The sequence below is a fragment of the Apodemus sylvaticus genome, chromosome 5, assembly GCF_947179515.1.
Source record: "Apodemus sylvaticus chromosome 5, mApoSyl1.1, whole genome shotgun sequence".
Taxonomy (NCBI): Eukaryota; Metazoa; Chordata; class Mammalia; order Rodentia; family Muridae; genus Apodemus; species Apodemus sylvaticus.
The window spans coordinates 134,989,310-135,015,099 of NC_067476.1; the positions used below are offsets into that span (position 1 = coordinate 134,989,310).

Consider the following 25,790-nt stretch of genomic DNA (forward strand, 5'->3'; position numbering starts at 1 on the left):
TGTTTTTGTTTCTACTTGGTTGTTTTCAGCAGTGAGTTTGATTATTTCCTGCTGTCTACTCTTCTTGGGTGTATTTGCTTCTTTTTGTTCTAGAGCTTTCAGCTATGCAGTTAAGCTGTTAGGGTATGCTGTTTCCAGTTTCTTTTTGGAGGCATTCAGAGCTATGAGTTTTCCTCTTAGCTCCACTTTCATTGTGTCACATAAGTTTGTGTATGTTGAACCTTGCTTTTCATTAAATTCTAAAAAGTCTTTAATTTCTTTATTTCTTCCTTGACCAAGGTATCAGTGAATAGAGTGTTTTTCTGTTTCCATGTGTATGTGGGCTTTCTGTTGTTTTGTTGTCAATGAAGACCAGGCTTGGCACATGGTGATCTGATAGGGTGCATGGAATTGTTTCAATATTTTATCTGCTGAGGTCTGTTTTGTGACCGAGTATATGGTTGGTTTTGGAGAAGGTACCTTAAGGTAGTGAGAAGAGGGTATATTCTTTTGTATTAGGATAAAATGTTCTATAGATATCTGTTAAATCCATTTGGTTCATAACTTCTGTTAGTTTCCCTGTTTCCCTATTTAGTTTGTGTTTTCTTGATCTGTCCGTTGATGAGAGTGGGTGTTGTAGTCTCCCACTATAATTGTGTGAGGTACAATGTGTGCTCTGAGCTTTATTAAAGTTCCTTCTATGAATATTGGTGCACTTATATTTGGAGAATATATGTTCAGAATTGAGAGTTCATCTTGTTAGATTTTTGCTTTGATTAGGATGAAGTGTCCTTCCTTGTCTTTTTTGATTACTTTAGGTTAAATGTCAACATTATTTGATTTTAGGATAGGTATACCAATTTGATTTTTGGGACCATTTGCTTGGAAAATTGTTGCCCAGCTCTTTATTCTGAGGTAGTGCCTGTCCTTTTTGCCTGAGGCGTGTTTCCTGTATGCAGCAAAATATCATGTCGTGCTTATGTACCAGTCTGTCAGTTATGATTTTTGTTTTGTTTTGTTTTTTCAAGACAGGGTTTCTCTGTGTAGTCCTGGCTGTCCTGGAACTCACTCTGTAAATCAGGCTGTCCGGGAACTCAGAAATCTACCTGCCTCTGCCTCCAGAGTGCTGGTATTGAAGACCTGCACCACCACTGCCCAGCGTAGTTATGCCTTTTTATTGGAGAATTGAGTCCATTGATATTAAGTGATATGAAGAAGAAATGATGTTTGCTTCCTGTTATTTTTCTTTTTAAAGGTGGAGTTATGTTTGTATGCTTCTCTTCTTTTTGTTTTGTTAAAGAAAGATTAATTTCTTGCTTTTTCTAGTGTGTAGTTTCCATCCTTTTGTTTGTGTGTTCCATTCATTATCCTTTGAAGGGCTGGATTTGTGGAAAGGTATTGTGTAAATTTGTTTTTGTCATGGAATACCTTGGTTTCTCTCTCTATGGTAATTGAAAGATTTGTTAGATATAGTGGCCTGTGTTTCTATTTGTGTTTTTTAGGGTCTGTGTGAGACCTGCCCAGGATCTTCTGGCTACATAGTGTCTGATGAGAAGTCTGGTGTAATTCTGATAGGTCTGCCTTTATATGTTACTTGGCATTTACCCCTTACTGATTTTAATATTCTTTCTATCTTTCTTTAGTACATTTGGTGTTTTAATTATTATGTGACAGGAAGAATTTCTTTTGTGGTCAAATCTATTTGGAGTTCTGTAAGGTTCTTGTATGTTCATGGGCATCTCTTTCTTTAGGTTAGGTTCTATAATTTTGTTGAAGACATTTACTGGCCCTTTAAGTTGGAAATCTTCACTCTCTTCTAGACCCATAATCCTTAGGTTTGGTCTTCTCATTGTGTCCTGGATTTCCTGGACGTTTTGGGTCAGGAGATTTTTGCATTTTCCATTTTCTTTGGCTGTTGTGTCAGTGCTTTTTATGGTACCTTCTGCATCTGGGATTCTCTCTTCTATCTCTGGTAGTCTGTTGTTGATGCTTGCATCTATGACTCCTGACTTCTTTCCTAGGTTTTCTATGTCCAGAGTTGTTTCCCTTTGTGATTTCTTTAATATTTCTAGCTCTATTTTTAGATCCTAGATGGTTCTGTTCAATTCCTTCACCTGTTTGTTTGTGCTTTCCTGTAAATTTTTTGTTGTTTTGTTTTGGTTTTTGTTTTTTTTTTTGTTTTGTTTTGCTTTTCCAGACAGGATTTCTCTGTGTAGCCCTGGCTGTCCTGAAACTCACTCTGTAGACAATGCTGGCCTTGAACTCAGAAATCTGCTTGCTTCTGCCTCCCAAGTGCTGGGGTTAAGGCATGTGCCACCACCGCCCAGCTTTTCCTGTAATTCTTTAAGAGCCTTTTCCTATTTGCCTGTGTATTTCTTTAACGGAGTTATTTATGTCCTTCTTTAAGCCCTCTATCAGCATCATGAGCTGTGATTTTAAAACCAAATGTTGCTTTTCCTGTATGTTGGGGTATCCAGCACTTGCTGTTGTGGGAGAATTGGGTTCAGACTATGTCATGTTTCCTTGATTTCTGTTCTGTAACATTCCTCTGTTTGCCTTTTGCCATCTGGTTATCTCTGGTGTTTAGTTGATCCTGCTGACTCTGGCTGGTCTTTGTCCCTCCTGTGGGCCTGCAAGCCTGTCTCAGCACCCCTGGGTGACCGGCTCTCCCCTTGCACAGAGTGTTGTGGTGCTACCCAGCTCTTGTTTATAGGTGAGGCACTTGTGGACCCTGTCCCAGCTGTTCTGGCACTGTGGTGTTCCCTGTGCTCCTGGCTGTACCCGCCTATTCAATGCCAGGAGAGAAAATCTGTTTTCTTTTTAAATTATTAGCAGATGAGCTTAGAATGTAGGTTTTACACGTACAGATAGCTGTGTGTGAAAATCACTGAATTTTGAAATGTGGTAGAGAGTATATTATGTTTCTAGAGAAGTCATGTGTTGATGTCATTACCAGTATGCTCCATTGGATTGCAGTTATGTGGCATGATTACCTCCTGTGGGGCTTGTTTTGAATTTTTTGAATGAGTATGAGTATTTTCCCTGTATGCATGAATATGTTTATCTTCTGTGCCTGATATTCATAGTAGGCAGAAGATGGCCTCAGACTTGGTGAAGTTGAACCAATGGATAGCTGTGCTCCTCCATGTAAATATTGGCAATTTAATTCACTTATTTGGTAGACACAGATTACCTCTGGTGAGCCACCTCTCTTGACCTATGTTGCAAATTCATGATCAAAGTTAAATAGCTAATATTTTCATCTGTTCATTTGCAAAGGTTTAAACATCCATCATGTTGGGTTTTTGTTGTTATTGTTGTTTTGTTTTGTTTTTTGGGTTGTTGGTTTTTTTTTTTTTTTTTTTTTTTTTTTTTGCGACAGGGTTTCTCTGTGTAGTCCTGGCTGTCCTGGAACTCACTCTGTAGACCAAGCTGGCCTCAAACTCAGAAATCTGCCTGCCTCTGCCTCCCAAGTGCTGGGATTAAAGTGTGAGCCGCCGCCATCTGGCCATACATCACATTTAATTAAGATCTTATTAATTTTACTGTTGAACTGGGTCACTTAAGATTTTTGGAATAAGAATACACTCCTGGAGTGAATGTATAATTCTGTATAGCAACTTCAGTGAAGACCTTTCAGTTATTTCTATCTTTTTTGTTTGTTTGTTTGTTTGTGTGTTTGTTTGGTTGGGCGATTTTTGCAGGGGAATTCGTGTCTCAATATGTTCCTGTTACTGTCCTGGATCTCATATGTTAGACCAGGCTGACATCCACCTCAATGACATATACCCATGTCTGCCTCTTGACTGCTGGTATTAAAGGCAGGAGTGAATACAAACAGTGTGCTCATCATTTTTTTTTTAGTTAATATTTATTCGCACAATTTATCTGATATGTACTCTCCACTGTTGAACTCTTTGCTTGTGTGTCTTTATGTGTGTTGGTTGACATTTCATGTTGAAGTCTTCATCCTACTCACAGGGTGCAGAAATTACAGAGGTGAACCTGCAATTATTCAGAATAATGAATTATCCTGTAATTATTCAGAACAATGAATACATGAACCTCATTCATTATTCAGTTTTCCTCTAAAATACCTTGATTACATTAGAGTATTTGTGTCAGGGATCAAGTGAAGGAAATATCAGAATTATATGACTGTATTCTCAATGAAGTATACATTTACAATGTTCTCAGCTATATATTTTCTTATGTACACTTGTATGGGATATTTTAGGGTATAGTCACCTATGAAGATGTGCATGTGAACTTCACTCAGGAAGAGTGGGCTTTGCTGGATCCTTCTCAGAAGAGTCTGTACAAAGATGTGATGCTGGAGACCTATAGGAATCTTACTGCTATAGGTAAGGCAGTAAATTTCCTTTCACTTTTTAAAATATAGGGGCAGCTCTTTCTTTGTTATTATTATTTCTTTGTGTAATTTCAGTGAAAATGATGAATGAGGGCAATAATCAATCATGGTTCTAAAGTTCACTGAAGTTAGTAACTTAAATTTTGTGTAACTTCCAGTAATATAACATACAGTCTCTGGTACTATATTTTAGGCTACATTTGGGAAGACCATAATATTGAAGAACACTTTGAAAGTTCTAGGAGATGTGAAAGGTAATATTCATGTGCAACCTGATAAGAATATGTTTTGTAATAAATTTTAGTATGTCCTGAACCTTAATGAAAGCTACATGGTTAAAAAAAGGACTTTAAGTTATGGTTGATTATTAAATTTTCACAAAATCATACAACAATGTCAGTTATCTAATTTATGTTTGCAAGGCATTCCTCTAAGTACAAAGACAAGGAAATAATGCCTTAACAGATTTCACCATTTGAATCATAGCCCAATAGAGTTATCCTGTAGAACTAACAGTGTGTTTAATCTCCTACCACTTAGTTATTGCAAAAGATTTAGACATTGACTGGTGATAAGTGTATATCCAGAATCTTCTAATAAGAATATAGTTTACACTAAAGCTGTTGACAACCATATACTTGTACTAATGTTGCCAAATTTTGTAACATGGTCAGATTAGAGAGTCCTGAATGTTGTTGTAGAGAAACTATAATCCCTATACCACTTACTCTTTCTAATAGAGATATCTCTAGTTACAATAGATACAAGCCACATGAACATAGGAATATTGAAAGAAGCAACAACTTCTCCATCTTCCTGAACTATTAGAAGATATGTAGTACTCCCCACATTGATTTGACTTCTTTTTTGTTTGTTTGTTTGTTTGTTTGTTTGCTTGTTTGTGTTTCAAGACAGGGGTTCTCTGTGTGGTCTTGGCTGTCCTGGAACTCACTCTGTAGACCAGGCTGGCCTCAAACTCAGAAATCTGCCTGCCTCTGCCTCGCAAGTACTGGGATTACAGGTGTTCTGCACCAAGCCTGGCTTTGAGTTGACTTCTAAATGTGCTAGAAATTTACAAGTATTTAGTTTTCCTACTTTATTGGGTGTATTTACAATAATCACACTGTGGAAATCTATATGAGTACTAGGAATGTGCAAATTCTTTTCCTTGCCTTGGTTTACCTTGCAAATGTGGTATTACTCACACATTAGCAAAATTTATGAATGAAGTCAGTGTGGTAAAGTTCTGAGTTCTTCCTGTTCTGTTCAAATATGTGAATAAACTCCTATAGGAAAAGGTGCTATAAATGTGAGCCATGCCATCAATGTCCTTCCCATCCCATGTGTCTTCAAAGATGCAAAAGAACCCACAATGAAGGGGAACTCCATGGATGTAAACAAAGTGGCAATACATTGAGATCAGGTTGTCCTTGACAATTAGTCCAAATTGTAAACCTTATTCACACAGATGAAAAGATTTATATATGTTTAGAATGTGAGAAATCTTTCACATGTGCCAATTGTCTTTGCAGGCATGAAAGAAGTCATACTGAAGAGCAACCCTCTGAGTTTTTTCAGTGTGGGCAAGCCTTTGCATTTCAGAGCCATAACCTAAGACAAGAAAGAATTCATACTGGAGAGAAACTCTATGAAAGTGACCAATATTTTGAAGCCTTTGCATATCACTGTGGTCTCCAAATACATAAAACATCAGTTTCTGGAGAGAAAACCTATGAGTATAACCAAAGTGCTAAAGATTTCTATCTCACAGTTCTCTTCAAAGTCGTCAAATGGTACATAGTGGAGAGAAATGTTGTGAATGTAACCATTATGGTAAAGCCATTGCACAAATCAGTCCTCTCCAAAAACATGAAAGCCCACATACTGGAGAGAAGCTTTATGAATGTAGCCAATGTGGCAAACACTTTGCTCATCAATATAGCTTCTTATATCACAAAAAATTACATACAGGAGAGAAACGCTATGAGTGTCATTAGTGTGGTAAAGCCTTTATAGTTAAAAGTCATATTCAAATACACAGAACAACACAAACTGGAGAGAAACCTTTTGAATGTAACCAATGTGGTGAAGCCTTTACACAAAATAGTCATCTTCTAAGACATAAAAGAATACATACTCGAGAGAATCCTTTTGAATGTAACCAATGTGGTAAAGCCTTTACAAGAAACAGTCATTTCCTAACACATAAAAGAATATACACTGGAGAGAAACCTTTTCAATGTAACCTGTGTGCTAAAGCTTTTACCCAAAATGGTAATCTTCTAACACATAAAAGAAGACATACTGGAGAGAAACCTTTTGAATGTAACCAGTGTCGTAAAGCCTTTGCACAAAACAGTAAGCTCCAAATACATAAAAGAATACATACTGGAGAGAAATCTTTGGAATGAGTGTGTTAAATCCTTTGCAGAAAACTTTGAGCTCCAAAGACATAAAAACACAGTCAGAGCCAGGAGGTGGTGGCTCACACCATTAATCCAAGCACGTGGGAGGCAGAGCCAGGCAGATTTCTGAGCCCAGCCTGGTGTAAAGAGTGAGTTCCAGGACAGCCAGGGCTACATAGAAAAACCCTGTCTGGAACAAACAACAACAACAAAACACACACACACACACACACACACACACACACACACACATGCACACACACACATACACACACGCATTGAGGAGAGAAATCCTATGAATGCCATCACTGTATCACTGTGGCAAAACCTTTTCTTTTCTTTTCTTTTTTTTTTTTTTTTTTTTTTGGATTTGGTTTTTTCGAGACAGGGCTTCTCTGTGTAGCCCTGGCTGTCCTGGAACTCACTCTGCAGACCAGGCTGGCCTCGAACTCAGAAATCCACCTGCGTCTGCCTCCCAGAGTGCTGGGATTACAGGCGTGTGCCACCACAGCCCTGCAAGCCTTTTCAAGTCCATGTGGTATCATATATCATAAAAGAACAAATAACACAGGGGCTAGAGAGATGGCTCAGCAGTTCAGAGCACTGACTACTTTCTCAGGAACATGAGCTCATTTCCCAACAACCACATGGTGGCCTACCACCATCTATAATGGAATGTGATGCCCTCCTCTGGCGTGTCTGAAGACAGTGAGAGTGTACTCACATAAATAAGCTAAATAAATCTTTTTAAAAAGAAAAAAAGGAATACATGCCACATACAGGAGAAAAACCCCATGTGTGCTATCAATGTTCTAAAGACTATTTTGTCCTTGTTTTTAATAACTGCGAAGTATTCCATTGTATAAATGAAATATTTTCTTTACTCATTCATCTCTTGAGGAGCATCAGGATGTTTTCCAGCTTCGGGTATTACAAATGTACCTCCTATGATCAGAATGGAGAAGGTGTTTTGTGGAATGGTAGAACATAGGTTGGGTATATGTCTGGGAGCTATATGGCTGTGTCATGAATAGAATTATCCCCAGTTTCCTGAGAAACTGCCAAATTAATTTCCAGAGAGGTTGTACTTATTTTCATTCCCACCAGCAATGGATAAGTGTTCCCCCCTTGCTCCACATCCTTGCCTGCATGTGCTGTCCATTGAGTTTTTTGATCTGAGGTATTTGATGGGTGTAAGGTGGAATATCAGTGTCATTTTTATTTGCATTTCCCTGATGTCTAAGGATCCACAGAATGAAAGGCACACACACATTCGTCCATTTTTAACTTGTCCTTTGGCTCAGTGGCTGGGCACACCTAAGGCTCCCGTGGCTGGCATGCCCTTTTTTCTTGTAGTCCTGACTAAACATTTTAAATCTGTCCTTAGCTTTGTTGCCTGTTTACTTCCAATGAAGCCAATTGTTCTTGCTGCTCAAGATGCTTTCAGGATGCCCTCAATGCTCCATTTTCACTTTCCACCTACATTGTAGATAATCCCCTCCACCGCTCCAAGTCCACAGACACTCAGTGAAGTGTTGGACAGAGCTGAAGGAGTCTTGTGGGAAGTTTGGGGGAATGATTAAAGAGCCAGAATGGTCAAGTACACCACAAGATGCCCTAAGATTCAGCTAACCTGGACCCGTGGGGGCTCACAGAGACTAAACCACCATGTAAAGAGCAACCATTGGCTGGACCTGTGCCCTTGCACATATGTCGGCATGTGTAGCTTGTTCTTCATGCGGTTGCCCTAACAACTGGAGCAGGAGCTGTGTCTGACTCTTGCTTAGCCTTAGACTCCTTTCTGCTAGTTGTGCTGCCTAGCCTGACCATAGTGGGACAGGATATATCTAGCCTCCTAGAAATTGTTGTGCCAGATGGGGTTGGTACCTATGGGGGCATATCAAATAGAAAGTGGAAAGGAGATATAAGGGATACTGGAATGAGATGTGGGACTGTGATCAGGATATAAATTGAATAAATATACAAATAAATAAATAAATACACCCTTTAAGTTCAACACGTCAATTTTTTAAAAATATAATCAAATGTACAAAGTTTAAAATTGGACCTGTGAAAAAATTTCATTAGAATGAATTCTTAAAAATAAAGAAAGAATATTAAAGGCAGCAAGAGAAAAAGGCCAAGTAACATATAAAGGAAGACCTATCAGAATCACACCAGACTTCTCACCAGAGACCATGAAAGCTAGAAGATCCTGGGCAGATCTCATGCAGACTCTAAGAGAACACAAATGTAAGCCAAAACTACTATACCCAGCGAAACTCTCAATCACAATAGATGGAGAAACCAAGATATTCCATGACAAAACCAAATTTCCACAATATCTTTACAAACACATCTCTACAAAGAGTAATAGGAGGAAAACTCTAATACAAGGAGGGAAACGACACCGTGGAAAAAGCAAGATAGTTACCTTCTTTCATCAAAGCCAACAGAAGATAACCACTCAAATATAAAAATAACATCGAAAATGACAGGAAGTAATAATCACTATTCCTTAATATCTCTTAACGTCAATGGACTCAACATCCCTATAAAAAGACTTAGACTAACAGACTGGATAAGGAAACAGGACCCTACATTTTGCTGCATACAGGAAACACACCTCAGTGTCAAAGACAAAAACTACCTTAGAGTAAAAGGCTGGAAGATAATTTGACAAGCCAATGGTCTCAGGAAAGGAGCCGGAATAGCCATTCTAATATCACATAAAATTGACTTTCAACCTAAAGTCATCAAAAGAGATACAGAAGGACACTTCTTGCTGGTCAAAGGAAAAATCCACCAAGATGAATTTTCAATTCTGAACATCTATGCGCCAAATGCAAGGACACCCTCATTCATAAAAGAAACTTTACTAAAACTCAAAGCACACATTGCACCTAACACAATAATTGTGGGTGACTTCAACACTCCACTCTCTTCAATGGACCGATCAGGAAAACAGAAACTAAACAGGGACACAATACAACTAATTGAAGCTTTGGACCAATTGGACTTGACGGATATTTATAGAATACTTCACCCTAAAACAAAAGAATATACCATTTTCTCAGCACCTCATGGTACCTTCTCCAAAATCGACCATATAATTGGTCACAAGACAGGCCTCAACAAATATAAAAATATCGAACTAATCCCATGCCTCCGATCGGATCACTATGGAGTAAGAGTGGTCTTCAATAGCAACAAAAACAACAGAAAGCCCACATACACATGGAGGCTGAACAATACTCTACTCAATGACACCTTGGCCAAAGAAGAAATAAAGAAAGAAATCAGAGACTTTTTAGAATTTAATGAAAATGAAGGCACAACATACCCAAATCTTTGGGACACAATGAAAGCAGTGCTAAGAGGAAAACTCATAGCCCTGACTGCCTCCAAAAGGAAAATGGAGAGTGCATACACTAGCAGCTTAAGGACACACCTGAAAGCCCTGGAACAAAAAGAAGCCAATTCACCCAGGAGGAGTAGAAGACAGGAAATCATCAAACTCAGGGCTGAAATCAGTCAAGTGGAAACAAAGAGAACCATACAAAGAATCAACGAATCCAGGAGCTGGTTCTTTGAGAAAATCAACAAGATAGATAAACCCTTAGACAGACTGACCAAAGGACACAGAAAAAGTATCCAAATTAACAAAATTAGAAATGAAAAAGTGGATATAACAACAGAAACTGAGGAAATTAAAAAAAATCATCAGATCCTATATACTCAACACAACTGGAGAATCTGGAGGAAATGGACAATTTCCTTGACAGATACCAAATACCAAAATTAAATCAGGACCAAATATATCATCTAAACAGTCCCATAACCCCTAAAGAAATAGAAGGGGTCATTGAAAGCCTTCCAACCAAAAAAAAAAAAAAAAAAAGCATAGGACAAGATAACTTCAGTGCAGAGTTCTATCAGACCTTCAAAGAAGACCTATCAAAAATACTCTTCAAACTATTCCACAAAATTGAAACAGAAGGAACACTACCCAATTCCTTCTATGAAGCCACAATTAGCTGATACTAAAACCACACAAAGATCCAACAAAGAAAGAGAACTTCAGACCAATTTCCCTTATGAACATCGATGCAAAAATACTCAATGAAATTCTTGCCAACTGAATCCAAGAACACATAAAAAAAGATCATCCACCATGATCAAGTAGGCTTTATTCCAGAGATGCAGGGTGGGTTCAATATATGGAAATCCATCAATGCAATCCACTACATAAAAAAACACAAAGAAAAAAAACCACATGGTCATTTCATTGGATGCTGAAAAAGCATTGGACAAAATTCAGAATCCTTTCATGCTTAAAGTCTTGGAAAGAACAGGAATTCAAGGCCCATACCTAAACATAGTAAAAGCAATATACAGCAAACTGGTAGCCAACATCAAACTAAATGGAAAGAAACTTAAAGCAATCCCACTAAAATCAGTTACTAGACAGGGCTGCCCCCTTTCTCCTTATCATTTCAATATTGTACTTGAGGTACTAGCTCGGGCAATTAGACAACATAAGGAGGTCAAAGGGATACAAATTGGAAAGGAAGAAGTCAAACTATCATTATTTGCAGATGATATGATAATCTACCTAAGTGACCCAAAAAAACTCCATTAGAGAACTCCTACAGCTGATAAACAACTTCAGCAAAGTGGCAGGTTATAAAATCAACTCCAGCAAATCAGTAGGCTTCCTATACTCAAAGAATGAGCAGGCTGAGAAAGAAATTAGGGAAATGACCCCCTTCACAATAGCCACAAACAGTATAAAGTATCTTGGGGTGACTCTTACCAAACATGAGAAAGATCTGTATGACAAGAACTTCAAGACTCTGAAGAAGGAAATAGAGGACCTCAAAAAATGTAAAAACCTCCTATGCTCATGGATTGGCAGGATTAATATAGTTAAAATGGCCATTTTGCCAAAAGCAATATACACATTCAATGTAATACCTATCAAAATACCAACTGAATTTTTCATAGAGTTAGAAAGAGCAATTCTCAAATTCATCTGGAATAACAAAAACCCAGGATAGCTAAAACTATTCTCAACAACAAAAGAAATTCTGGGGGAATCAGTATCCCTGACCTCAATCAATACTACCGAGCAATAGTGTTAAAAAGGGCATGCTATTGGTACAGTGACAGGCAGGCGGATCAGTGGAACAGGATTGAAGATCCAGAAATGAACCCAGACACCTATGGCCACTTGATCCTCGACAAAAGGGCTGAAAACATCCAATGGAAAAAAGATAGCCTTTTCAACAAAAGGTGCTGGTTCAACTGGAGGTCAGCATGCAGAAGAATGCGAATTGATCCATCCTTGTCTCCTTGTACTAAGCTCAACTCCAAATGTATCAAGGACCTTCACATAAAGCCAGACACTCTGAAGCTAATAGAAAAGAAACTGGGTTACTATCTTACTTTTTCCATGGTGTAGTTTCCCTCCTTGTATTGGAGTTTTCCTCCTATTATTCTTTGTAGAGCTGGGTTTGTGGAAAGATATTGTGTAAATTTGGTTTTGTCATGGAATGTCTTGGTTTCTCCATCTATTGTGATTGAGAGTTTTGCTGGGTATAGTAGTCTTGGCTGACATTTGTGTTCTCTTAGAGTCTGCATGAGATCTGCCCAGGATCTTCTAGCTTTCATGGTCTCTGGTGAGAAGTCTGGTGTGATTCTGATAGGTCTTCCTTTATATGTTACTTGGCCTTTTTCTCTTACTGCCTTTAATATTCTTTCTTTGTTTAGTGCATTTGGGGTTTTAATTATTATGTGGTGAGAGGTATTTCTGCTCAGATCCAGTCTGTTTGGAGTTCTGTAGGCTTCTTTTATATTCATAGGCATCTCTCTCTTTAAGTTGGGAAAGTTTTCTTCCATAATTTTGTTAAAGGTATTTGCTGGCCCTTTCAGTTGTAAATCTTCACTCTCATCTATACCTATAATCCTTAGGTTTGGTCTTCTCATTGATAGTAACCTTCCTTCATCAAACCCAAAAGAAGATAATCACTCAAATATAAAAAGAACATAAAAAATGACAGGAAGTAATAATCTCTATTCCTTAATATCTCTTAACATCAATGGACTCAATTCCCCAATAAAAAGACATAGACTAACAGACTGGATAAGGAAACAGGACCCCACATTTTGCTGCATACAGGAAACACACCTAAATGTCAAAGACAAAAACTACCTTAGAGTAAAAGGCTGGAAGACAATTTGACAAGCCAATGGTCTCAGGAAATGAGCCAGACTAACCATTCTAATATCAGATAAAATTGACTTTCACCCTAAAGTCATCAAAAGAGACACTGAGGGACACTTCTTGCTGGTCAAAGGAAAAATCCACCAAGAAGAACTTTCAATTCTGAACATCTATGCTCCAAATGCAAGGGCACACTCATTCATAAAAGAAACTTTTCTAAAGCTCAAAGCACACATTGCACCTAACACAATAATTGTGGGGGGCTTCAACACTCCACTCTCCTCAATGGACCGATCAGGAAAACAGAAACTAAACAGGGACACAGAAAAACTAATTGAAGCTTTGGACCAATTGGATATGACTGATATTTATAGAACATTTCACCCTAAAGCAAAAGAATATACCTTTTTCTCAGCACCTCTTGGTACCTTCTCCAAAATCAACCATATAATTGGTCACAAGACAGACCTCAACAAATAGAAGAAGATCGAACTAATCCCATGCCTCCTATCAGATCACTATGGTGTAAGAGTGGTTTTCAATAGCAACAAAAACAACAGAAAGCCCACATAAACATGGAGGCTGAACAATACTCTACTCAATGACACATTGGCCAAAGAAGAAATAAAGAAAGAAGTCAGAGACTTTTTAGAATTTAATGAAAATGAAGGCACAACATACCCAAATCTTTGGGACACAATGAAAGCAGTGCTAAGAGCAAAACTCATAGCCCTGAGTGCCTCCAAAAAGAAAATGGACAGAGCATATACCAGCAGCTTAATGACACACCTGAAAGCCCTGGAACAAAAAGAAGCTATTTCACCCAGGAGGAGTAGAAGACAGGAAATCATCAAACTCAGGGCTGAAATCAATCAAGTAGAAATAAAGAGAACCATACAAAAAATCAACAAAACCAGGAGCTGGTTCTTTGAGAAAATCAACAAGATAGATAAACCCTTAGCCAGACTGACCAAAGGGCACAGAGAAAGTATCTAAATTAACAAACTTAGAAATGAAAAGGGAGATATAACAACAGAAACTGAGGAAATCCAAAAAATCATCAGATCCTACTACAAGAGCCTGTACTCAACACAACTGGAGAATCTGGAGGAAATGGATAATTTCCTTGACAGATACCAAATACCAAAATTAAATCAGGACCAACTAGACCATCTAAACAGTCCCATAATGCCTAAAGAAATAGAAGGAGTCATAGAAAGTCTTCCAACCAAAAAAAGCACAGGACCAGATGGCTTCAGTGCAGAATTCTACCAGACCTTCAAAGAAGAGTTAACACCAATACTCTTCAAACTATTCCACAAAATAGAAACAGAAGGAACACTTCCCAATTCCTTCTACGAAGCCACAATTACGCTGATACCAAAGCCACAAAAAGATCCAACAAAGAAAGAGAACTTCAGACCAATTTCCCTTATGAACATCGATGCAAAAATACTCAATAAAATTCTTGCCAACCGAATCCAAGAACACATCAAAATGATCATCCACCATGATCAAGTAGGCTTTATCCCAGGAATGCAGGGTTGGTTCAATATACGGAAATGTATCAATACAATCCACTACATAAACAAACTCAAAGAACAAAACCACATGGTCATTTCATTGGATGCTGAAAAAGCATTTGACAAAATTCAGCATCCTTTCATGCTTAAAGTCTTGGAGAGAACAGGAATTCAAGACCCATACCTAAACATAGTAAAAGCAATATACAGCAAACCGGTAGCCAGCATCAAACTAAATGGAGAGAAACTTGAAGCAATCCCACTGAAATCAGGGACCAGACAAGGCTGCCCCCTTTCTCCTTATCTTTTCAATATTGTACTTGAGGTACTAGCTCGTGCAATTCGACAACATAAGGAGGTCAAAGGGATACAAATTGGAAAGGAAGAAGTCAAACTATCATTATTTGCAGACGACATGATCGTCTACCTAAGTGACCCAAAGAACTCCACTAGAGAGCTCCTACAGCTGATAAACAACTTCAGCAAAGTGGCAGGTTATAAAATCAACTCAAGCAAATCAGTGGCCTTCCTATACTCAAAGGATAAGCAGGCTGAGAATGAAATTAGGGAAATGATCCCCTTCACAATAGCCACAAACAGTATAAAGTATCTTGGGGTGACTCTTACCAAACATGTGAAAGATCTGTATGACAAGAACTTCAAGACTCTGAAGAAGGAAATGGAAGAAGACCTCAAAAATGGGAAAACCTCCCATGCTCATGGATCGGTAGAATCAATATAGTTAAAATGGCCATTTTGCCTAAAGCACTATACAGATTCAATGCAATACCCATCAAAATCCCAACTCAATTCTTCACAGAGTTAGAAAGAGCAATTATCAAATTCATCTGGAACAACAAAAAACCCAGGATAGCTAAAACTATTCTCAGCAACAAAAGAAAATCTGGGGGAATCAGTATCCCTGACCTCAAGCAATACTACAGAGCAATAGTGTTAAAAACTGCATGGTATTGGTACAGTGACAGGCAGGAGGATCAATGGATCAGGATTGAAGATCCAGAAATGAACCCACACACCTATGGCCACTTGATCCTCGACAAAGAGGCTGAAAACATCCAATGGAAAAAAGATAGCCTTTTCAACAAAAGGTGCTGGTTCAACTGGAGGTCAGCATGCAGAAGAATGCGAATTGATCCATCCTTGTCTCCTTGTACTAAGCTCAAATCCAAATGGATCAAGGACCTCCACATAAAGCCAGACACTCTGAAGCTAATAGAAAAGAAACTGGGGAAGACCCTTGAGGACATCGGTACAGGGAGAAAGTTTCTGAACAGAACACCAATAGCATATGCTCTAAGATCAAGAATTGACAAATGGGACCTCATAAAATTACAAAGTTTCTGTAAGGCAAAGGACACCATCAAGAGGACAAATCGGCAACCAACACATTGGGAAAAGATCTTCACCAATCCTACATCAGATAGAGGGCTAATATCCAATATATATAAAGAACTCAAGAAGTTAGACTCCAGAAAACCAAACAACCCTATTAAAAAATGGGGTACAGAGTTAAACAAAGAATTCTCACCTGAAGAACTTCGGATGGCGGGGAAGCATCTTAAAAAATGCTCAACTTCATTAGTCATTAGGGAAATGCAAATCAAAACAACCCTAAGATTTCATCTTACACCAGTCAGAATGGCTAAGATTAAAAAATCAGGAGACAGCAGGTGTTGGAGAGGGTGTGGAGAAAGAGGAACACTCCTCCACTGCTGGTGGGGTTGCAAATTGGTACAACCACTCTGGAAAGCAGTCTGGTGGTTCCTCCGAAAACTGGGCACCTCACTTCCAGAAGATCCTGCTATACCACTCCTGGGCATATACCCAGAAGACTCCCCACCATGTAATAAGGATACATGCTCTACTATGTTCATAGCAGCCCTATTTATAATTGCCAGATGCTGGAAAGAACCCAGGTATCCCTCAACAGAAGAGTGGATGCAAAAAATGTGGTATATCTACACAATGGAGTACTATTCAGCCATTAGAAACAATGAATTCATGAAATTCTTAAGCAAATGGATGGAGCTAGAGAATATCATACTAAGTGAGGTAACCCAGACTCAAAAGGTGAATCATGGTATGCACTCACTAATAAGTGGATATTAACCTAGAAAACTGGAATACCCAAAACATAATCCACACATCAAATGAGGTACAAGAAGAAAGGAGGAGTGGCCCCTGGTTCTGGAAAGACTCAGTGAAACAGTATTCGGTAAAACCAGAACGGGGAAGTGGGAAGGGGTGGGTGGGAGGATAGGGGAAGAGAAGGGGGCTTACGGGACTTTCGGGGAGTGGGGGGGGCTAGAAAAGGGAAATCATTTGAAATGTAAATAAATTATATCAAATAAAAAAATTAAAAAACAAAAAAGAAATTAGGGAAACGACCTCCTTCACAATAGCCACAAACAGTATAAAATACCTTGGGGTAACTCTTACCAAACATGTGAAAGATCTGTATGACAAGAACTTCAAGACTCTGAAGAAGGAAATGGAAGAAGACCTCAAAAAATGGGAAAACGCATGCTCATGGATCCGCAGGATCAATATAGTTAAAATGGCCATTTTGCCTAAAGCAATATACAGATTCAATCCAATACCCATCAAAATCCCAACTCAATTCTTCACAGAGTTAGAAAGAGCAATTATCAAATTCATCTGGAATAAAAAAAAACCCAGGATAGCTAAAACTATTCTCAGCAACAAAAGAAATTCTGGGGGAATCAGTATCCCTGACCTCAAGCAATACTACAGAGCAATAGTGTTAAAAACTGCATGGTATTGGTACAGTGACCGGCAGGCAGATCAAGGGAACAGGATTGAAGATCCAGAAATGAACCCACACACCTATGGCCACTTGATCCTCGACAAAGGGGCTGAAAACATCCCATGGAAAAAAGATAGCCTTTTCAACAAAAGGTGCTGGTTCAACTGGAGGTCAGCATGCAGAAGAATGCGAATTGATTCATCCTTGTCTCCTTGTACTAAGCTCAAATCCAAATGGATCAAGGACCTCCACATAAAGCCAGACACTCTGAAGCTAATAGAAAAGAAACTAGGGAAGACCCTTGAGGACATCGGTATAGGGAGAAGGTTTCTGAACAGAACACCAATAGCATATGCTCTAAGATCAAGAATTGACAAATGGGACCTCATAAAATTACAAAGTTTCTGTAAGGCATAGGACACCATCAAAAGGACAAATCGGCAACCAACAAATTGGGAAAAGATCTTCACCAATCCTACATCAGATAGAGGGCTAATATCCAATATATATAAAGAACTCAAGAAGTTAGACTCCAGAAAATCCAACAACCCTATTAAAATGGGGTACAGAGTTAAACAAAGAATTCTCACCTGAAGAACTTCGGATGGTAGAGAAACACCTTAAAAAATGCTCAACTTCATTAGTCATTATGGAAATGCAAATCAAAACAACCCTGAGATTTCTCCTTACACCAGTCAGAATGGCTAAGATTAAAAATTCAGGAGACCGCAGGTGTTGGCGAGGATGTGGAGAAAGAGGAACACTCCTCCACTGTTGGTGCGGTTGCAAATTGGTACAACCACTCTGGAAATCAGTCTGGTGTTTCCTCCGAAAACTGGGCATCTCTCTTCCAGAAGATCCTGCTATACCACTCCTGGGCATTTACCCAAAAGATTCCCCAGCATGTAATAAGGATACATGTTCCACTATGTTCATAGCAGCCCTATTTATAATTGCCAGAAGTTGGAAAGAACCCAGGTACCCCTCAACAGAAGAGTGGATGCAAAAAATGTGGTATATCTACACAATGGAGTACTATTCAGCCATTAGAAACAATGAATTCATTAAATTCTTAGGCAAATAGATGGAGCTGGAGAATATCATACTAAGTGAGGTAATTCAGACTCAAAAGATGAATCATGGTATGCACTCACTAATAAGTGGATATTAACCTAGAAAACTGGAATACCCATAACATAATCCACACATCAAATGAAAAACAAGAAGAAAGGAGGAGTGGCCCCTTGTTCTGAAAAGACTCAGTGAAGCAGTATAGAACAAAATCAGAACAGGGGAAGTGGGAAGGCTTGGGTGGGAAAACAGGGGGAGGGAAGAGGACTGATGGGACTTTTGGGGAGTGGGTATTCAGAAAAGGGGAAATCATTTGAAATGTAAATAAATATATCAATAAATTAAAAAAATAAAAAAATAAAAATAAAAATAAATAAAAAAATAAAAAAAAAAAAAGAAAAGAAACTGGGGAAGACCCTTGAGGACATCGGTATGGGGGAAAGTTCCTGAATAGAAGAATTGACAAATGGGACCTCATAAAATTACAAAGTTTCTGTAAAGCAAAGGACACCATTAAAAGGACAAATCGGCAACCAACAAACTGGGAAAGATCTTCACCAACCCTACATCAGATAGAGGGCTAATATCCAATATATACAAAGAACTCAAGAAGTTAGACCCCAGAAAATGAAATAACCCTATTAAAAATGGGGTACAGAGTTAAACAAAGAATTCTTACCTGAAGAACTTCAGATGGTGGAGAAACATCTTTAAAAATGCTCAACTTCATTAGTCATCAGGGAAATGCCAATCAAAACAACCCTGAGATTTCACCTTACCCGAGTCAGAATGGCTAAGATTAAAACTCAGGAGACAGCAGGTATTGGCAAGGATGTGGAGAAAGAGGAACACTCCTCCACTGCTGGTGGGGTTGCAAATTGGTACAACCACTCTGGAAATCAGCCTGGCAGTTCCTCCGAAAACTGGGCGCCTCATTTACGGAAGATCATGCTATACCACTCCTGGGCATATACCCAGAGGATTCCCCAGCATGTAATAAGAATATATGCTCCACTATGTTCATAGCAGCTCTATTTATAATAGCCAGAAGCTGGAAAAAACCAAGGTATCCCTCAACAGAAGAATGGATGCAAAAAATGTGGTTTATATACACAATGGAGTACTATTCAGCCTTTAGAAACAATGAATTCATGAAATTCTTAGGCAAATGGATGGAGCTGGAGAACATCATGCTAAGTGAGGTAACCAGGTCTCAAAAGATCAATCATGGTATATACTCACTAATAAGTGGATATTAGCCTGGAAAACTGGAAAACCCAAAACATAATCCACAAATCAAATGAGGTACAAGAGGAATGGAGGAGTGGCCCCTTGTTCTGGAAAGACTCAGTGTAGCAGAATAGGGCAAAACCAGAACAGGGAAGTGGGAAGGGTTTGGTGGGAGAACAGGGGGAGGGAAGGGGAGCTTATGTGACTTTCTGGAAGTGTGTGGGGGGGGCAGAAAAAGGGAAAATCATTTGAAATGTAAATAAAAATATATCCAATAAAAAACAATAAAAAAATAAAGTCTGTGCACAGATAGATAAGATAGATAAATGAGTGAATGAATAAAATGTTTATCTAACTTTCTTTTTAGAATCATTGAAAAGCTTTCTCTTTTTGGAAAACTGAGTCATAGAAGACTGTCATGTTCTGTAATCAAATACTACATAATATTTCAAAATGTATACAATCTCTATATTTACAAGTCTTATTTTGATATTGAGCAAGCTGAAATTAGCAAATTATCATATTTTTTTGTCCTGAGCCATCTAGAAAGGCTAAAGACAAGCATCTCTTCCTGAGATCCATTCACCATGACAGTAAAGCAGGATGGATGACCCCTTGCATCCTGCAAGACCAAAGAGATGACATTTTCAAGATTTGGTTCTTGCTACTGATATGATTTCTCATCATAATTAAATTAAATAATAATTCCTGGGCATTGGTATATCCTATTGGGCAGATATTTCAGAGATCAATGTAGCTATAATAACTTGTAGTGATACTAAGTAGGCAAACAAATGATTTCTTAATAACTAATGATGATTCTATAACAATTCCTAAAATTATATTAGTAACTACTAAGTCCTTTATTAAAGGAGTGCTATTAAATTTTTAATGTAAATCGCAGTTACAACTCTGACAGGCTTCACCATGTCATGAGTTAATTCTTTATGAGATCAAACGCAGAATTTCCAACTTAAATACATTCCATAGTGCTGGAAAATCATTACCCAAAGGTCAGAAGAAGTGAATAATTCATTGTAGATGCAAGGACAGAGGAAAATAATAATTCCTGGGTTTATCAATACCAGACTCCATTGTTAACTTAGACACTGGAGTTATGGGCTTTTGTTTTTTTAAACAAAGGTTTATTTGTTATTATATGTAAGTACACTGTAACTGTCTTCAGACACAGCAGAAAAGGGCATCAGATCTCATTATGGATGGTTGTGAGTCATCATGTGGTTGCTGGGAATTGAACTCGGGACCTTCAGAAGAGTGAAGAGGTATTAACCTGTGAGCCATCTTACCAGCCCATGGTTTTTTGTTTGTTTGTTTTTTGTTTTTTTGCTTGCTTGTTTGTTTTCACAATTATGGCTTTTAACTTTTAAGGAACCTTTGGAGCTAGTGACAGAAAATGTATAGTTAGGTAAGTAGTCTTAATGGAAACACATGAGAACATCGCTGTTGTAAACTCTTATTCAGGTTATGATTTGAATTTATGTCTGAACTTTTAGTGAACTTTTGTCAAAATAAAAAAATAGGGTGCTTGGAAAAATCATGTGATCCATCTCCTAATAACAAGTACACAAAACAGTAGGAATGAAGACATTAGAAAGGGCAAAGGGAAATAGGAAAACAGAATGCACAGAGAATTAGAAACTAAGGCATAACAAAATACAATAGAACACAACAAGAGGAAAAGAGACAAAGTAGAACCTTCAGAGACAGCAAAAAGAGCAGTAAGGCTTCTCATTACTGTGAAGCAAAACAGATTTTTTTCTTAAAACAAGGCAAATTTAATTTTATTAAAGTGGACAAAATTGTTTGCTGGTGGACTTGGGTTTAATTCCTTTAGCAATAAGAGAGTGCAAGTGTTTCTTTAATCAAGCAATAAAGGCTGAAGCTTATTTTCCATCCAGAATGAATGAGTTCCTCCCATACTGGTTCTTGGGCTTTCGCTCCATATGCATATGTATGTAAGTTTAGGGGCGTCTATGTAGATATGTAAGTTGATTAGACAGATTGTTAAGCTCAGTGAGTAAGTATGTGATGAGTGTGCACGTATGAATACATGTGTGTTTATGCAAATTTGCTTTTGTAAAAGTGTTTCCTTTCTGTGAGCATGACTCTCCTGGTTCAATAACAGTTTATTGTTCCAAACCTCCTTTCACCTGGAAAGTGAGAGGCAAGGCTTCTGTGCAAGAGAGAAGGGAGCCCTAGCAATGCATCCATTATCTGATCCCTCACTGTTAAGAGACAGATGTTCATTCCCAAGCAGTGAGTGTTAGTCTCAGAATAAGGAACAAAGTTCTTAGTACTAATTAGAGGCCAGCAGCTTCAGCATAGTTATATCTATAAAGACCACCTATGTTGAATTTATTCTTGAAACATATATTTATATTCATGTATTCTTACTCAACATGTGTGTATGTTCATGAGTTTGCACAAAAATCTGAAGTTTTGCTGGGTCATCAAGACACGAATCTACTCTTGTTGTTTTACAGAATGTGCTAATGCCATTTCTACAATATGGATTCCAATACAATGGTATTGCTAATATATTTATTTTCATAAACTAAAAATTCGTGTTAATTTCATGGCATCAAATAAGTTGTACAACTTGGATTTGCCTGTCGCTTCTGAAATGGAATCCAGATAAGTACAACCCAAGTTTTTGCACCTGGCAAAATCTGATATTCCTGAATATCAGATTTCCCCCATATACCAACATTGTGGTGAGTGGGGTCACCTTAGTCCTAGTTTGCTGCTCTACAAGGTAATGTCCTTGTTGTCCTTCTGACTAAAATGGAAAAGTTCTAAAATTAAAGGACCGTACCACCACAGTATGAAATGACCTCTTTGAGTCTTGTAGTGGACTGTCTATTGCAATAACAGGAAAAGATTTGCATGTATATCATGGCTTCTGATTTCAGACCACAAATGGATAGATAGTCGATTTTGTACACTGATGAATAAATGAGGTAGATAATAGATCACAGACTGAAGTTTAAGGCAGTCTTCTTTCTGGGTCATCATTATAGAGAAGGATACAGTGCGGGCACAGTGAGGGATTTAATATCTTCTAAGCTTGTATTTAAATCATGACATAAATGAAGGCATACCAGACTGGATGATGTATAATGTAATGAGCTTTATGTGACCCAAAGTATATTGAATTTCCTATTAGGGAACTCTCCTATGCAGATATATACAATACTGGCTGACCCTAATATGTTAGCTCAGAGCTGTTAGGACATTTACTGACGGGAGCAGCTTGTTATCAGCTACATCTCTCAGCAACTAGCCTTGCGCACAGGGGCAAAGTCACTCACTATCTTATGAATGGTTTTCCCTCTGCCAGATGAAGACCTACTGATTTTTGGAGCCTATATAGCTATGTGTTTTTCTAAGCTGAGTCTAAACTGAGAAGGAAATGAGAAGGAAAAGACCCCAGTGAATGAGAGTTCTCCAGCCCATCTCAAATTTATTGTGGGATTAAAACTGAAGAACATATGCAAAAATCGAGATAACTGACCAACATTGAAGCAAATGTATTCCAGCACAGAAAGGGAGCTCAGGAAGAAGGTTGAAAGCTTTCATACATTGACAGCAGTTTGGATTACTCAGGTGACCAAATATAGCTGATAAATCAATGTTCTTATGGCTGTTTCCTAGGGTTCTCAGACTGGAGCAATCAGGAATCAGAATAAAGAACTGAACTTATTGTGAAAAGAAATTTCTATAGTTCAAGCAAAATAGAGTTTGTAGACAATCTAATGTGTCCATGTCCAAAAGGACTGTTACTTTTCCTGGCTGAAAATGTGCAGCCCGAAGGGGAAAAAAAGTGCTCTAATACAGGAGGAGGGCAAGTACTAGAATGTAAATAAATGCAATATTTTTTTTTAAAAAATGCAGTAACAGCAGGAAATTACAAACCATTTTTCTTTTGCAACATATTAGGAGATGTACATGAAAAGGAGAGGTCCCTTGACCTCAATAAGTTATTTTTATTCCATAATAAACACAAAATCTGAATGCATTCTTCTTTAGGAAACACTGTCACTAGGAAACTTCCCATGTAGATATACTCTTTCTGTAAGTTTTCCTGGTGATTTTTTCCAAATGTTTGTGTATTTGACAAAAGGAAAAGAAATGAAAAAAAGAAATAGAAGAAAAACCAATCTGATGCTCTCTTCTCTCCTCTGCTGGTACCAGGCATGCATGTGGCACTCAAACATACATGCAGGCAAAGCACACATACACATAAAAACAGCTAATGTTTAAAGATTTGAAAAATAACATGTGCATGGAGGTCATCCATTTTAAAATAGGGAATGAAAAATATGTGTTTATTTTTTTAAAATTATTTGTGTTTCTTCTGCATAATTATCTGTTTCCACCACACTTTGTGCACCTGTTCTCACGTATTTATCTGCTGTCAACAAGCAGTAAATAAAACAACATGCTAGGGACCGTAGAGGACAACATTTATTATATATAAAAGGAGAACACAGCCAGAACCAGGAATGTCTGGGAGAGTCCAGAGGGGACAATGTGGAGAGGGGATGAGGGGAGAAGCAAGAGCCAGACCAAGAGATCAGGATGATCTGGTGATGTAACAGAGCAGGTAACCAACATGAGGAATGGCAGGTGGGGGAAGGGCAGGCCTACCCCAGGCTAGAGGGCAAATGATTCCCTGTATAAGGTGGGGGCTGAGATCTGCTGATTGAATCTGACAGGCAGGTTTGCTTTGATTTTTTTCCAAGACAGGATTTCTCTGTGTAGGCCTGGCTGTCCTGGAACTCATTCTGTATATCAGACTGTCCTCAAACTCAGAAATCTGCCTGCCTCTGCCTCCCATTTACTGGGATTAAAGGTGTGTGCCACCACTGCCCGGCCACACATCTGAACCTAAGTGGAAATAACCTGAAAAGGTTGGATTGTCTGAAAAGCCTGGATCTGGCCAGCTGTGAGGTCACTAACCAGGGTGATTACCGAGAAACTATCTTCTTGCTCCTGCTCTTCATCTTCATCAACTTCTTCATCATGTCCAAATTCCTCTTCCTCCCCGCTGACTTCATCTTCATCTTCATCTTCTCCAGCTGGCCTATCTGGATATTTATGACCGAGAGGACCAGGAAGCACCTGACACTGATGTGGAGGTGGATAGATTAGAGGAAGCCCCAGACTTGAATGGAGAGGTGGATGGTGTGGACAAAGAGGAAGAGGAGGAAGATGAGGATGGTAAGGAAGAAGAGAATGAAGATGAGGATGTAGAAGGAGAAGATGAAGATGAAGTCAGCGGGGAGGAAGAGGAATTTGGACATGATGAAGAAGTTGATGAAGACGAAGAAGATGAGGATGAAGATGCTGATGAAGAGGAGGAAGAAAGTGGGAAGGGTGAAAAGAGAAAGAGTGAAACAGATGACAAAGGAGAAGATGATTAAGACCTGAAACAACCTGCAAGAAACAGAACTGTTGAGTATTGGTTGGACTGCTGGTGGATTTCGTAGCTGTTTTAAAAAGGTAGCTGTGATACAAGCCCCAGGATACCTTCACCCAAAGAGCCAAGGAATAGTTCCTGTGACATTCTGCCTTCCTCCCTTTAGCCCCTTGGTAATCCACTACCAAGCCTGGGGACTTCACCCCAACAACATTGTAAAAATTGTTAGGTTTTTCCTGTAAGGCTCTTGCTGTATCGTGACAGTTGTGATTGGTGAGTGGACTGTCATAGCTGCCAGTTACACTGCGACTGTAACAAAATTTTTACTTTCTGTAAAACAAGGAAAACCCCACAGCTATATTATGGATCTTTGTAAATAAAATGTTAACATTTTGAAAAGGAAACAACAAACCCCACAGCTATATTAGTAAAGGTTCTCTAGATAAAGAGAACTGATAGATTCAATCCTTCTATCATGTTGGAAAGAATTTATTAGAATGACTCAAGAGCTGTGTCATTCTTCTAGCCCAACAGTGCCTGTCTACCAGGGAAAAGTTCAAGAATCCAGTAGCAGTTTAGTCCATGTGGCCTCATGCCTCAGCTGGCCTTCAGTGTATATCAGAATTCCGAAGAAATAAGTTGTAATGCCAGTTTAAAAAGAAAATGATCCTGCTGGCCAGAGGTAGGGCAAGTAGACAAACAGAAGGAGGAATATGTCGTCTTCAGAGTCCTTTATGTATGTGAGCCGCCACC

The 25,790-nt window shown here is 38.5% G+C and overlaps 1 protein-coding gene and 1 pseudogene across 1 annotated transcript; both read left to right on the plus strand.

The window, feature by feature from the left end:
* The first annotated feature begins 3,075 nt into the window (after positions 1 to 3,075).
* Positions 3,076 to 4,609, plus strand: LOC127684949 (zinc finger protein 120-like). The gene is made up of 3 exons (XM_052181706.1): positions 3,076 to 3,126; positions 4,217 to 4,343; positions 4,545 to 4,609. Exons 1-3 carry the CDS (start codon positions 3,076 to 3,078, stop codon positions 4,607 to 4,609), a joined length of 243 nt encoding a protein of 80 aa, XP_052037666.1.
* A 388-nt stretch (positions 4,610 to 4,997) lies between these two features.
* On the plus strand, positions 4,998 to 25,298 carry LOC127684950 (acidic leucine-rich nuclear phosphoprotein 32 family member B-like; annotated as a pseudogene).
* The last annotated feature ends 492 nt before the right edge of the window (positions 25,299 to 25,790 follow it).